General features: G+C 36.2%; 1 protein-coding gene across 3 annotated transcripts in view; it reads right to left on the reverse strand.

Annotated features, from left to right (window-relative positions):
- The window catches only part of Acss3 (acyl-CoA synthetase short chain family member 3), a 353,004-nt gene that overhangs the window by 65,581 nt on the left and 270,824 nt on the right, over window positions 1-16,599 (reverse strand). For all 3 annotated transcript variants that reach the window (XM_031348853.1, XM_031348852.1, XM_031348851.1), the window contains one exon: window positions 3,230-3,381. In XM_031348853.1, coding sequence (XP_031204713.1) covers window positions 3,230-3,381 — 152 coding nt within the window. The remainder of the gene's footprint in view (window positions 1-3,229; window positions 3,382-16,599) is intronic.

Consider the following 16,599-nt stretch of genomic DNA (forward strand, 5'->3'; position numbering starts at 1 on the left):
GTGTTTTCCTGCAATTCCTTAAGGGATTTTTGAGTTTGCTCTTGAAGTGCTTCTACTTGTTTACTTGTATTCTCCTGTATTTCTTTAAGGGAGTTATCTGTGTCCTTCTTAAGTTCCTATATCAGCATTGTGAGATATGATTTTACATCCAATATTTGCTTTTCAGGTGTTTTGGGATATCCAGGACTTGCTGCAGTGGGAGTACTAGGTTCTGATGAAGCCAAGTAGTCTTTGTTTCTGTTTGTAGGATTCTTGCGTTTGCCTTTCACCATCTCTTGATTTTTGGTGTTAGATGTTCTTAGTGACTCTGACCAGAGCTTGTCCTGTTCCTGATGCCCTGCAAGACCCCTGAGATTCGTGGGGCCTGTGCCTCCCAGCTGGCTGCTCCTGGCTTAGGAAATCACCAGAGAGAAGATGGCAGCTCTCACCGGAGACTCCGGGTCAAGGCGGTCCCTGGAGGCAGGCCCTCCACTTGCAGGGAAGGGTGCAGCTAAGGTCGCTGTTCCACCTCTGTCGCTTGGAAGCTGAGAGGATCCTATCCCTGCCGCCCTGCGTCTCCCCTGCGACTCGTGGGGCCTGTGCCTCCCAGCTGGCTGCTCCCGGCTTAGGAACTCACCAGAGAGAAGATGGTGGCTCTCACCAGAGACTCCGGGTCAAGGCGGTCCCTGGAGGCAGGCCCTCCACTTGCAGGGAAGGTGGTAGCTAAGGTCGCTGTTCCACTTCTGTAGCTTGGAAGCTGAGAGGATCCTGTCCTTGCCACCCTGCGTCTCCTCTGCGACTCGTGGGGCCTGTGCCTCCCAGCTCACCCATTGCTTTCTTTTACTGTTAAGTGACTCTGGCTTCTACTCAAACACAGCATTACATCATTCTTGAATAGGTGTTTACGTAAATTTACTAATATACCTCATCCCTATGGTACCGCTTATTTTGGGTCCCTGTCTTTCCTACTATATGCATATTTTTTCTTGATGAAAGTCTTCAAATTAAGTTCTATTCATGTTGCCCATTTCTTTCCATTTCTATTTTACCTTTAATCTTACCCATTGAGTATTAAATGAATGAAACGTGGTGCTCTTCTTGCACATATAGCTGTATGAGAAGATCTGAATTGCTTTCAATACTCAACCTCTGACCCAAGTTTAACCTTTGTGGACCTCGATTAATTTTTTTTTCCAATAAAAGAGTTGGAATTGATTAAACTCTTCTGTTTTCACTGTACACTTAGTTGCCAAATGGGAATCTAAGACAGTTCAATGGTGATATCATTTGTGTAGTATATAAATATGAAAATCAAAAGATACTTTTATTACATGAAGGTCAAAACTTTTCTCAATATTGCCACTACATCTATGTGGTTTAAGTAGGTATATGAATTCTGTTAAGATTGCCTGAATTAGTTTGTTCCCGGAGAGATTCATAAGTCCTCAGGTCCTAGATTTACTCAATGGCAAAATAAAGATAATGCTTACAGTTATTACTTATGAAGATGCTTCGCTAAATGAGATACTAAGCCACTTTTGTCTAGATCACATTGTGTTCACATTAATAAGAGTATTTTCAAGATTTGGGGTGCTTATAAATTAAAGTCTTCTGATCATTTAAGTATCCCTAAATATCAATTAAAAACAGATAAATGTGCCATCACAAGTACCATAGGTTCCTATCAGTAGAGGAAAATGATTATGAGGATGTTTTATCAGTAAGTTTATGATAAATTCTCATATGAGTAGTTATTTATGTGAAAAGTGTTAATTTTAATAAGCATTATTATATGGAATATGATAATAAAAATCTATGTATAAATAGGAACACAGAAGAAAATAAAAGACATTTTAGCCTACTGACAAATGTAACTCCATGCCTTATATTCAAACAATCAGGCTATATTATGCTAGTGAATAGACATTTATGAAAATAAATGCCTTCTCAAAACCTCTACAGGTATGTTCTGATGTATATACTACATAAGTTCTACAGGATTTTTGCCAAAATCTATTTTATATAGTTGGCATTAAAGTTAGGGACACCTAAGTATGATAAATGAAGACACAAAATGGAGATAAATACAATATTGTAGTGCACGAGTCATATTATGTACACTTAAAAAATAAAACTGTATTGTTTACATTATATATGTTTTAGTAAATCTAGGTTTAGTTTTTCATAATATAAAATCATCTTAGATATGAGTAAACAAAACTAAGGATCCTGCCAGGTAAAACCGATCTTACCTCAGCAGCTAAATGTATGCTATCCATTTTAATTACTTCAGGCCACAGAAGCTTATAATTCAAGTACCATGACATTTAATTTCAAATATTCAAACTGCCTAAATCAAGCCTAATCTTTAATTTGAAGAGAAACAAAACCTCGTCTTTTAGCTCATGTCAGCAATGACCTATATCACAGGGTTGGAAACAGCCTTGAGGATGTAAATTGTAATACTTACATTTGAAGATATATATAGCAACTAATGAAATCAACAAAGTAACAAAAATATCTATTGTATCTATAGGATACTGTTACAAAGTTAAAGTGGTTTAATTGGTCTCAGTACAAACAGATGGAATTTGGACAGTAATATTCACATTATGTCTTTCTATGTGTATTCAGGTAATGTATCTCTCCATTTAAGACATGCTTATATTAATATTTCCAGAAGACAGTTAAGTACTGAAATAACATGTATGTGAAGTTAGAATCAGAGTTTTGCTCTTAACTTAAATATAAACAGAGTCAACCAAAAAAGAAAAAAGAGAGAGGGGGAAGGAAGGAAGGAAGGAAGACAGAGAGGGCCGGGCGGTGGTGGCGCATGCCTTTAATCCCAGCACTTGGGAGGAGAGGCATGAAGATTTCTGAGTTCGAGGCCAGCCTGGTCTACAGGGTGAGTTCCAGGACAGCAAAGGGCTATACAGAGAAACTCTGTCTCGAAAACAAACAAAAAAGAAAACCAAAAATAAAAATAAAAAAGAAAGTAAGAGAGGAAGGAAGGAAGAAAGAAAGAATAAAAGTATTCCAGTTAGAGTTGAGTTGAAACAAACAAGACTATAGTGCTTAAAAAATACAGGACGTTATCCAACAGTCTGAGTTCCATATACAGAGCCATTCTTAACAACATTGTAAATATTTTGCTCCTTCTATAGAGGTACTACACAACCAAACAAATAATGCTCAGTTAAATTTTGACTGCAGCTTCTAATACAATTTGCCCTGTGTATCTGTATGTCACCTTGTCAGAGAATACTGCTTCCCCAAGGCTGCCCCAGGGTCCTGTTGACGGATGGCTCTAATTGCGGTTGGTGCAGTAAACAAGGCAGCCACTCCATGCTCTGCAAGCACACGGAAATAAGCACCGGCATCCGGTGTTCCCACAGGCTTTCCCTAGAATGAGATTCATTTAAAGTGTCACTGGGTAAATGTCTCATATTTCCGCGACACTTCTATGCATACACATTTAACACAGCAATATTAACAAAGATAACTTCTCAACAAATCTTCATTTTGAAACACACCTTATTCTGTTATAATCTAAAATTAAGAGAAAAATACCCAGGCTATTTTCTCCCTTGTAGGATCTTGGGAGCTTTTAAATGGAAATTCATTCTTTTCAGTGTTTTGAAAGATAAAAATTTGGAAGTATGTGTCACATTGAAATTAGAAACATAATAGAATCTTCTCTATGTCAAGAAATCTATATATATAATATAGATTATGTTATATATTTATATGTTATATATTCAATTATATGTTTAACTATAAATAATACAAATTAATTACATACACTATATAATTATCTATTAATGTTTTATATAACATATCTAAAATATATGTATATATTAATATTTATATATAATATTTTATATCTGAAGAATATATTCTGTAAATGAGAAATATTGTTTTCTCAATATTAACACATTTATATTTTTCAACATTAAAAGTGATGAGAGCAATTCTTGAGAAAAAAAAGTTAAAATTATAATGATTGCTGTGCTTTCACAATTAATGTTCTGACTCTAAAGAAAGAAACTTCTACAAATTAAAAAAATCCACATGCTAGCAAAAATTGTATGTCCTTTGGTTTTTAAATAATTATCTATCTCTATCTCTATCTCTGTCTCTGTCTCTGTCTCTATCTCTATCTCTCTACCGACTCAAGTATTATGTAACTCAAAAGCACAAAATATTTTGGTAGATGTTCTTTTAAAAACAAGCAGGAAAGATTTAAAGAATAGACCAGTAATTTCCCAACTACTTTGAGTGTTCAGAAATCTTGGCTCATCCCTATTCCATCATTTGTCCATCTCTTCTCATCATTGCTAGACTTCCTTTTCTTAGACCAAGGTGCCTAAATTATTAATGTATGTCGAATAAAAGTGTACACATATTTCAGGGTAAAACATGCTAGACAGACATTATAATAAACAAAAGAAAATAGTTATCTTAGTTTATTTTTGCTGCCTTGAATATGCTAGCAAACATAAAACATTCCTGAAAGATAGGGCACCTTATGTAATATTTGATGCATTCCACTGATCAAATCTTATATATGCTTCTCATGGATCTTTGGTTCTAGAAAACTCACATGGTAAACTCTAAACTAAGGCAGGTAGATGAAAGAATTTGCTTACAGCAGACTGATAAATCTCTCCAAACAGAGAAGGAGAAAAGAACTGACAATCAGTGTGGTGGTCTAATTGAGAGTGAACCCCATAGGACCCTAGATTTTAGTATTTGCTCTTCAGTAGGTGGAACTCTTTGGGAAAGATTTGAAGGTATGGCCTTGTTGAAGGAGTTGTGCCCCTGGAGAAGGGTTTTGTGGTTTCAAAAGTCCATGACGTTCACCATTAGCTCTACCTCTCTGCTTTGTGCTTATATTTCTAGTTATGAGTTCGGGAATACTGCCCCAGTGTCATGCCTGCCTGCCTTCCTGCCATGCTCCCCACAATGATGATCATGAAGTCTAACCCTCTGAAACTGTAAGCCCCAAATAAACTTTTTCTTCTATAGCTTGTCTTGGTTATGGTATATTATCATGGAAATAGAAAAGTAATTAAGACAATCAATTTGAGGAAGACCATAGTTGGAGAATAATTTAGAGTCAGCTCTTATTTCAGAGAGGGTATTTGATAAGGCATGAATAGGGCTTAGTTTTTTTTTTTTTACAATCACCACTAATCTTCTTTAATGTAGCTATACTTCTTCTCTTTAAACAAAATAACCTTTCAGGCCTCTTATAGAACAGTAATGCTTTCACTCTCATAGTTTAAATACGATCTATTACAACTGGAAATACATTGTAATGAATCCTAGAAACAATTTCCATTAATATCACTATTCCTCTATATGGGTCAATAAATTCAAATAGTAAAGAAAGCTATCTGATACAAGCCAGCAACACATGCACATAATGTGAGATAAATTTTGAAGGGGTCAGAAATGATATTACAACTTTACTCTTTCTCATAAAGCGGGGTGAACACTCTTGATTTATATGTCTTCAAAGTATCTTAAGCATCAATCAATCTTGTGAGCAGTGGATAGTGATTTAGTGAACCTGATTTCACCCAAATAAAAATGATTTATAAAATAAGCCTTGTGCAATTGACATTCCCTGTCTATCTTCTTATTCTCTTGCCCACTAAGTAAAGATAAATCACGATAAACCACTTTGTCAATATTTGCTTGGTAAGTCAACAATACCAAGATTATCTCTTAAAATTGTGTAACCACCACTAAAGAAACACTCTATGGCCAATTGAAATAGAATCTCACTGTGTGACAGGGTCAGAAGAAAATGATACTGCATCAAACTAGATACTTATATTTATGTCAGCTAAAAGAAGACATCAGTATCACAATGAACATAGTGTGCCATGTGGGACACTACAGATCTTCATAGATATGTGCTTTGATTCTTTTCTAATGCCTCAATTAGTCACATCTGATAATAACAAAATCATAAAATATTAGAAATATTACTCAAATATTTATAAATAAGATGGGATTATAACTACATTACAAATCTGACAGTGTGTCAAATAAATATACACTAATATTATATTTATTGATAATAAGACTGGAAAATCAGGATGTAGAGTTACAACCAGGAGTCTTTGAAATGACATATAGTCTCATGATCCAATGCACACTAATTGAACTTGAAAGGTTTGGTTGATTTGATTTTTACTCCCCATTTTTCAGAAGATACTTAGATATTATAATAAAAGTTTTTCTATTTTAAAATTACTGAATACATATATTTTATTTATTTTTCTAATCACTTCTATATAATCTCATTAATATATAATCTAATTTTATTAGAATAAAATAACATCGAAGAAAATATTTTTCCTAAAGTAGCCTCTGATTAACATAATTATTAATACCTAAGTAAAGACTTTTGTTAATGTCAAGCAGAACCTGGATAGATATTGCATTAGAAAACAAAAACACCTAGATGTTATGAAAATAAGTTGGGCTAAATTAGGCATAGATTTAACAAATATTTATTGAGCATGCACTATGGGCTAGTTAGATATGGAAAGTACTCTGTTAAAAATCCAGGGAAGCCCCTACACTAATGTAACTTATAATCTGACAAAAATGATATGGAGGAATATATACATACATATTATAAATAATCATAGAACTGATGCTTCAGGGTATGTACCCAATAAATAGAAGGCATACAGGACTGTTATGCTGTCAGTTTATTGACACTAGTTTGTTTAGAAAAAAAAACTGAAACAAATTCCTGAGGCATGTTTCTTTATGAACATTAAATGAAAGTGACATCTATACCTTAATGACTATATTGGGTACACTTTCCTCTCATGCCCTTCTACACAAGCATGCACATAAACAAACATGTGCACACATGCAAAATATAACCTTTGTAATGCCTTTCAAATGCACCCAATAAATTCAGCAAATATGCTGATCTGACAGTAGAAAATGACCCCAATTCCATAGCTCTCATTTCAGTGACTAGCAAAGGCAATCACTCAATTTAAAAATATAATGCTAAAATTGTGTTGTTGAAAATTAAGCAAAAGGATACACCAAAAACAAAATGCAGGAAAAAATCAGCATTAAAAAAATGTAAAACCTATGCTCAAATCCATGTCATTGCTTCTTTACTGTATACTTTTTAATGCACTTCTCTCAAGTAGTCTACGTTATTGATTCTGTCTAAACAGCATGGAATAATAATACTGGTAACAGAGAGATTCTACAGCTTCATTTGTTACACATCTCTATGTATGTATTTCTTTGTTGAAGGAGAGAGAGAAAAAGAGGAGAGAGAGAGAGAGAGGGGAGAGAGAGAGAGTATGCATAGGTATGTATGCTACAGGACACATGTGGAAATCAGAAGAACATTTTTAGGAGTCAGTCTCTACCTTGTGGTATCTCACAATCCAATCCAAGTCCTCAAGTTTCCACACAAACACCTCTATCCACTGACCCATCTTGCCAGTTCACACAACATAAATTGTCACATCAATTTTATAAAGTAGCAGTTACTATTATTAACTAGACTTATAAATGGTTAGTAACATTTCACAGTACAAGCACCAAGATATATATATTCAATGTATATATATATTCCAAATTAAGTTCCTTGTATAATTTTGTACTACTTTAAGACTCAGCCTGTTATTAATGGACCACAGATGAAAAAGGTTCTGGTTAGAAAACCAAGGAACCATTCAAGCCCATACATACTTACTATCAATATTAAATCCTCAAAAAATAAAAGCGGGAGGAAAGTATAAGCCCTTATCAAAGAAAGATAAACATCCAAGTTAAATCTTTGAACTCTAAGCAAACTGAAGCCCTTTATTGCAAACCATGTAAGTTTGTTGGTAGAGATCATTCCTCCTTGTGGTTTTCAGGCTTTGATATAAATATTTTTGGGTCCAGTACAGTGCTTGCCTCTGTTTTTGCAAGCTTAGAAATACATCTAGTTTCTTTTTGAACACTATTTTTGAGAATGTCACTCATGGTATGTTTCACTGAAGTTTTGAGGCGAAGAGAACAACATTCCGCACCAGCCAGTGTGAATTTCAATTCAGCAGACAGGTGCTGTAGAGCATTGCTTTGTTTATTTTGGAATAGTGGTGGATCTGGCAACAGCATTTGTTAAGTTTCTACTTCATGTCATATGCCATTACCAAAGCATGAATGTTTTGGTTCACAGCATTTAAACTTGAGACTTACTAAAACATAAACAAATCTCCAACATCTACTACTTAGTGGAGGAAGTCAGAATGCAGAATTGGGTACAGAATTTGTTCAGTGCTGTTTGTTTAATACAAACTATATTTCTGATACACTAATTACCTGATTGTGTGTATGTAAGTGTATATATATATGTGTGTGTGTGTGTGTGTATGTGTGTGTATATGTATATACGTGTGTATTTATATGATGTATATGTATATACATATACATGGCCAAAAACTGACTTCAAGTGACAGGAATTTAAAATTTGGAAATGGAGAAAAGATAAATTTCCTTTCTTTCTCTTTTTCTCTGATTTGAAACATGAAGCAATCAAATGGAGAGTTTTAATGGCTGGGGATCTTTTTCTCTGGCTTCAGAGCTGGCCATGTTTTTTATTGAATAACTGGGGATTTATCCCTGAGAGAGGCTAATTCTCCTCTCCCAGCAGTCATTAGTTGCTTTTAGTTCTTTGTCTAGTGGTAGAACACTATCCAGTTAACCCATTTCGCCATCAGAATGTCAATGTTCTTGTTTTGTTTATTCAACTATTTCTGTGAGAGAGTTTCTGCTTTCTAATTGCTAATATTTTTTTGTGTTTTATTCACTAATCAATTTACATTTATCATAGATATATGCTTACAGGAAAACATGTTACACACAAGGTTCAGAGCTACTCGTGGCTTCCAGCATCCAATGAGGGTTTTAGAATAAATATCTCATGTAATCATAGGGGACTATTGTGTGTGTGTGTGTGTGTGTGTGTGTGTCTGTGGCTGTGTGTGCAGGTGCATGTGTGTATTAGGGGGTGCACGTGTGTGACATTCATATCTGTTAAGTACATGTGGCCTAATAATTTCTACATATCAAAAGTTTAATACCTAATATAGACTGTGGAGGAAGGGGGCTTTAAAGAGACATTTAGATGGCAGGAGCTCTATCCCCTATCATGAATTGATTAACACTGCTACCTAGAGTCTACAGGAGTAGATTTGTTCTCTCATCTATCCTTCTACAACTTGAGGATTGTTCCCACCCTTGCATGCAGGGTATAGCAAGATTCCATGTTGTAAACAAACAATAGGTATTCTTTACCCTTCAAAACCATGATAATAAATCTCTACTCTTAAAATCACTCAGTCTGTAGCATACTCTTCAAGCAGTTCTAAATGGATAAACCCCGAATAAGTGTAGCTGTAGACAGAACTAAAGTTTCAGTTGCTGCTGGTCTTGTTATTGTTTTTTATTTTGCTCTTTACCTGTCTTTTGCCAGCTATGTAAAGCACATTGGGTCTTAAAAATGAGACTAATCCCTGTTAAGAAGCCATTGCTCCCATCTAGGTGATTAGCATCTATGTATCTCCAGAAATAGAAACTTCTGGAAGCATTAGTGTCAAGTAAATGATACAGAGTATGCAATTGGCAACTCTGCAAGCTTGGTGCTGAGCTAATTAGAGGTCTGACATATTTAGCATTCGCAGTAGTCACAGAGAGCATTTATCCTCAGCACAGTTAGTAGTTCACAGCTTCTAGTAGGATGTTTTTTACCCCTGTGCTCTTTCATGCTAATTGATTTTCAATCACTGTGCTACAGTGTACTAGAGGGAAACATTAAGAATTTTTTTTTTATTCACAGTGATCACTGAGTGTGTGCTATAAGTAGAGAAGTTAAATAGCTTCTTGCTAATCACATAAGCTGACTTCTATGCAAGCAGTGAAGCAATATATATTCACTATCTGACATTGTATGGTGCCAAAGTCCTTCTCCATGTCCAGCAGTGCCCACATACCTCGAGCCTGCTTATATTTTTCCATAAAAAAAATTACATAAATCCCTCAAAATTCTGTCAATCTTGTCTTAAAGGTGACTCCAGACACAGCAGTTCTCGAAGCTCACTTTCCATCCGGCCTCACGATCCTAGAGTATATAATGCTGTTTTACATCGACGTTGAAGCCTATTTCCCACCGTCCCCCAGTGTACTTTGCTTTTCAGTTTCCACTACTGTCTCTCAGATTTCTCGGTTTTTACTTTATACCGCTTCTCTCTTTTTAATCCTCCAAAGCTCCACCCAACTTCTATTCTTAGTGTTCATCTCTATGTGTTTCTTGATGAACTTGGAGAATTAAATTATTAATTTAGCTACCTATTGAAGTTTTCCATAGCTTCAAAACTGACACTTCAGTTTCAGACAGATGTCTGAATAGCATAAAGAAACTAGTGATCAAAACCAAAAAACATTATGTTCTCCTCAACTGGCCTTTCTTCCCACTGCATAGCTACAGTTGATAACTGCTCTCTTTATGAGTTCTCCTAGGTGAAGTCATCAGAGCCACATTCAATGTACTTCTTATCTTTCTAATGTTGCCCACTTGACACCTCCACAATCACCCTGTTCCTTAACATTGGACTGGCTATATTATTCTTAACAGCTACTGGATTACCAAATGTCTGCAGAGAGGACAGATGAGTACTAAAATGAGGGAAGACTTGAAAACCTAACTTCATCACCCAATGTCACTTGTAACGTTATTTAATAGTCTCTGCCCCATGCTTTTATTACAATAAGTCAGAGATTCAAAATCCTGTTTTATAGATTTTTAGTGTGAATTCATATATAGAAAGTGCTTAGAAGAGTTCTGATTCCCCAAGACTCAATCAATAATAGTGATTTTCCCCCTGACTTTCTGGTACACAAACTCTTCCCTTATATAAGACATAATGTTATCTTAAAAAATTAATGGACAGATATCTGAGCTAGCTTTCCATTCTATTATGGAATACCTTCCATAGTTGTTAGCTCTCTGAAGTTGACTAGGATTTTTTTTCTGTTTTTACTTTCCATACTGTATGAGTGATTTCTTATTTTGGTACTGTCCTTATTTGCTTGCTTTCCATTTGTCAGATCAATTTTAATTCTTTGGCTATATTTTCAGCTTTTACAGTGCAAGGACCATATCTGATGCCTGTTCTGTTTCCCCTTCACAACCTCTAGAACAACATGGTTCACAATATGCTCCTATAAACATTGCTCATTGAGTTATGACACATTTCACTTGCTTGATCTAACACACCACACAGGTAGATATATTAAAAAATAAACTCAAAAATAAATGTCTCTGTACTGCTTGCCATTTGAAGAATTTAAGAGAAGTTGGTGCCTGCTTCATATGTTTTTATTGAGAAGATCAAGTTATACAAACCCAATCACAGTAATAACCGAGTCATTTTCCTCACTGCAAACACTCACTAAAGTAGATTGCTGCTATGCTATATTTAAGACAAAGAAAAAACAATCAAAAAGTCTATTACATCAGGGAAACAGTGAAATCTACATGTTGCTTATTAAGTGCGTTACTTAGTTGCATAACAGCTGCAAGTCTTAAAGGGAAGTGAAATTCCATGTCTTTGAGAAGGAAATAAAAAAACAAGAGAAATATGTAAAAATTCAAATGGTGCAGAGTAGAACATAACTCTACATTCTTGTAATATTTGCATTGTTTTTTAAGGGCTGGGTTGGAATGATAAAATAAGAAGCATTACTAGTGAACTGTCTGCAAAGCACTGCACAGCATAATTTCATGAAAACTGTGAATCCAGGGTAGCACAGACATCCCAGAGCATGCCCTCCAAGATTAGATAGCTAGGCAAGTTTGTCACTACAAAAGCAACTGTTAAGTATTTCTATTCTTTAACATTCTCAAATATGTGATTTTCACAGTTGAAAATAACCTAAAATCAGTCTATAAAATGATTATAATTACTTACAATTTATTGATAAGTTATAAGCATGTAAAATGTGTTTACACTGTCATATTCACGTTCAAATGATATTTCTTTGAGGTTTTAAGTAGCATTCTCATATGCTATCCCAGTGCTATCCTATGCAATACAGGAGAATGCAGAGCTCATTTTTATGCTATTCCCTCTATAAAGAACAGAGGCAGGGTCACCTCAACTCTCAATTCATTTTACCATTCAGGAAAAATACAGGCAGGTAATAAAAGGTTAACAAGCTCACTGTCCTGAAGTCCTCTAACCTAGAGAAGTAGGAGGTTATAAATGTGTGGATTGTGGCGAGCCATGAGAACTGTTGTTTCTCTCAGATGAAAGCTTCAAAGCCAGACTTATTTCTCTCAAAAGCTCTACTCATAAAGGACAGATAGACCCCTGAGATATCTCCACATCTGCTCCTTTTTCTTCAAAGTTGGTGGTGGCATGATGACTGGTACCTAGTGTTCTGGTCCTTCAGTCGTGGCTTAGAAGAGAATTAATGGGCTCCAAAGGGAGCTGTCTCCAGTATTCCAATGACGACCCCTGTGTTGTGAAGACAAACAAGCTTTCAAAAAAGAAATGTGGAATACTTAGAATTCCACATTTCATAGTAGCTGGAATGCAGAAGAATGAGTCATTTGTGTTTTACTTTTAATGTTCTATTCTAGAGAAAAATAGTTTGTATTTTTTGAGTAATGACATAAGGACTCGCGCAAAATTAACTTTATTTTTACGATGTGCCAATTATTCTACATGCTTTGTGTGAATTGATCAGTAAAGTGATACAAAGGGATTGCTATCCTTAATCTGAAGCTTAGTAGGTAAGTCACTGGACTGAAGCAGAATAGACACAGAAGTACCAGGACCCTTGCCATTCAGACTGGAACAAGCAAGAGCAGTGTCTCCGAGAAATACAATTTATAATTTCTAAAAGGAAACTAGAGTGAAATCCAGAGACTAGTATGAATTTCAAACATAAAAGTTAAAACAATAGACAAGCAATGTATTTTATTATTAAAAAGGCAAATGATCCAAAAGCAAGTTGCAGAAGTGGAAACTGGAGAGTGTCAATTTTCTCCGTTCATCTATGAGAAATGCATTCCTAAAGAAGTGGAATTTACTTGATGACCCAGTGTAGGGGAATGCTAGGGTGCTGTAGAGGGAATGGGTGGGTGGGGAAGCACCCTCACAGAAGCAGGGGGAGGGGAAGAGGATAGGGGGCTTGTGGAGGGGAAACATGGAAAGGGGGACAACATTTGAAATGTAAAAAATCATAACCAATAAAAAAGTAGTTGAATTTACCCAGGGTCATATTAGTTAATAAAGGCAGATATTAAAATTCCTGATCCAGACAAGTGACCATCCTTCTACACCATAATTCAGAATGTTAAGTCTTTTACTTTTTAGACCAATCCTTTGAACTTAATTATTGAATTATTAACAACCATCCACCCTAGTTAGCCTGAGGAGAATATTGAAGAATTTATAAGAATCACTTGCTACTACCAGATCTATAACTCTGTGAATATGCAAGCAGATGTAATGCAAGAGGAAAGTTTTTACGGATTTCAGTTTTTCTGTTTTCATGTTTGTTTGTTCATTTGCTTATAAGGTGGATTCAGATGGTCCAGGCTGGCCTCAAACTCACTATGAATCTGAGGATGACTTTCTGTGTCCTAGGATCATGGGTTTATCTGATGCTGAGGATGCAAACCAGAGCTTTCCTCGTGCTAGGCAAATAGCCTACCAACTGAACTACATCTTCAACTTCTTGAAGGCTCCTAAATTTTGTATTATATTGGAACAACAATAGTTCTGTCAAAATCAAGTTTCCTTAGCTAGCTTGTGGCTTAATCTCATGATAGATAAAATAGACACCACGACTAATGCTATCCTCTGGACCTAGGTGTTAACTGAGCTAAAGAATACTCAGCTGGCTTCTTGCTCAACAACATGGCTGCCACAGAAGATGGATGGGTACACTGTATTCAGAAATGAAAATGTGTATATGAGACACACAATTGCAGCTGGAGCATAACAAAGTTAAAAGCAAAGGCAGGGTCTACAAGAACTCCTTGCCCTTGAGAAATAGTCTTAGGCTTGATTTTGCAGATTTTGCAGTCAGGAAGAGAAGGCAAACAGTAAATAGAAGACAGAGAAAGGCCAAGAAGCATATATGTATATATTCATATATTCACCATGTGACAACACAATTTTGTGCCTGAGACTAAGATATTAGAGTTGCTTAGACATCAAAGTTCTGGGATGAAAATGTTATTGTTACGTCTGTCATGGTCCCAGATGTTGGTGTGAAATAATGGAAACAACTTTTAGAGGGTTGTAAGACTTGTGATCATAAGTTTGGTCATTAGGCTTGTACCCTTTTAATTAATTAACTAAATTAATCAAGTAATCAATTAATTAAAATGCACGAGCTTAATTAATTAACTAATTAATTAATTTACAGCTCAAGTGCTGTAAATAACCCCTTCTCCTGGTCTCCCCTCACTGTGACCCACCCTTTCCCCATCCCTGTCCTCTTCTCCTGTGAGAGGTTGGGATTCCCCTTGCCTCTTCTCCTCTGAGAAGGAGGAATGCCCCTGGATATCACCTCCCCAGCGCATCCCCCAACCTCTGCATGCACATATCAAATCTCTTGTCAGTTTAGGCACATCCTCTCCCACTGAGGTCAGACAAAGCATTGCTGCTGAGGAATGGATAACTCAGGCAGGGTAAAGCTTTAGGGAGGGTATCTGCTCCATTTGTTGGAGGACTCCCAGGGAGATTGAGCTAAACATCTGCTATATGTGTACCAGTGGGCCTCTTCCAGGCCTATACTCTTAAAGGGAAGATTGTGACAATGGCCCCTTCCTCTCGGCCTTTGCTTCTTTGCTGCTATGTACTTTCAGCCCTCACTTCCTGCTCAGTCACAGGCCCACAGCAATTGAAACAAGCAAGGATGGACTGGAACCACTGAAATTATGAACCCAAATTAGTATTTTGTATTTATGTTTAGATTGATTATCTTAGATAGTTTGTCACAGGTGCAGAAACACAGCTAAGTAGCTACCATAACAAACCTCTACCCCTGTCCATATAATACTAGAGTTAGGTCTGTTTCAATTAACATTTCATTAATCAAATAGAAATCTAAAGGGGTTCTGATAATTTTGTTGCTCTCAAGAGTATGAAAATCAATTGTGAAAATCTGTTTTATTAGATACAAAATTGAGTCTTCAAATATATTCAAATGAACTAACAACTAAACTTTTATCTATAAAAATGTAATCTATCTGAATAAGCCATTCATAAAGTTCCTTGATAAAAAAAGAATGTCAAATTGGTATATTTCGCATCCAAGAAACAACAACAACAAGAACAAAATCCTTTTAAGTCAACTTTTGTTTGATATCTTCATTCAGTCATTTCATTAACAAGAATTTATTGGAAAATAAATGGGTGTGAAAAGTAAGCTTTGAAGTTGATCCTGGATGCTGTGCAAATCTCAGATGATCCTTCCCTCTTAATCCAAGTAAGAGCAGAAAGGAACAAGCAACTACTCTAGAAGATCCTGAAAATAAATGAGACTGCAACTGACAGTCAAGTCAGCAGAGCACAAGGCACGGGACTACTGTGCGAGAGCTTTGTCTCATCCAAGAAAACAAAGAAGTGATTCTCACAGAAGAAATGGACATAAAATATGATCTGGTGTATAACAGGAAAATATTTTTGGAAAAAGAGAACACATAAATGAGTTCCTGTGGCAGCAATGAACATAAGAATAACCAAAGATACAAAGCAAGTCTTGAAAAGAAAGACAGTAACTAAGATGGGTGGTTGGGGCCTAGAGAGACGGATTTGCAGCAAGTGAAAGCTCTGTATGACAAGAACTTCAAGTCCCTGAAGAAATCAAAGAAGATCTCAGAAGATGGAAAGATTCTCCCATGCTCATGGATTGGCAGGATTAATATAATAATAATAATAAAAAAATGCCATCTTGCCAAAAGCAATCTAAAGGTTCAATGCAATCCCTTTCAAAATCCCAACTCAAATCTTCATAGAGGTAGAAAGAGCAATTTGCAAATTCATTTGGAATAACAAAAAACCCAGGATAGCGAAAACTATTGTCAACAATAAATGAACTACCAGGGGAATCACCATCCTTGACTTCAAGTTGTACTACAGAGCAATCATGATGAAAATTTCAGGAAGGCTCTGCACCCATGATCTGAGGCTGGTCCACAGCCCACTGTGCACGGGCCCCCCCCAAGAAAGACCTGTTCTCCCAGGAGTACTTTCACTCCCTGACTCAGAGGTAAGATAGCCACTTTCTCTCCAATAACTGTGTGGAGCAGGGTGGCAAGGAACACACAGGGCACAAGAACAGTGGAGCCGCTGAGACAGGATCCTTCTAGTCACCATCTGTACCCAGAGCTTGGGCTGTTCCAGAGCCCTCTGTACACAACTTCCACCAGGAGAGAGCTGGACTACCACGAGTGCTGACACAGGCTTACAGACTCACAGGAGGAATAAGCTCCAACAAGAGACAGCAAGAACATCTCATACCAGATATAACCAGATGGTGAAAGGCAAACACAAGAAT

The sequence above is a fragment of the Mastomys coucha genome, unplaced genomic scaffold (genome assembly GCF_008632895.1).
Source record: "Mastomys coucha isolate ucsf_1 unplaced genomic scaffold, UCSF_Mcou_1 pScaffold4, whole genome shotgun sequence".
NCBI classification, from domain to species: Eukaryota; Metazoa; Chordata; class Mammalia; order Rodentia; family Muridae; genus Mastomys; species Mastomys coucha.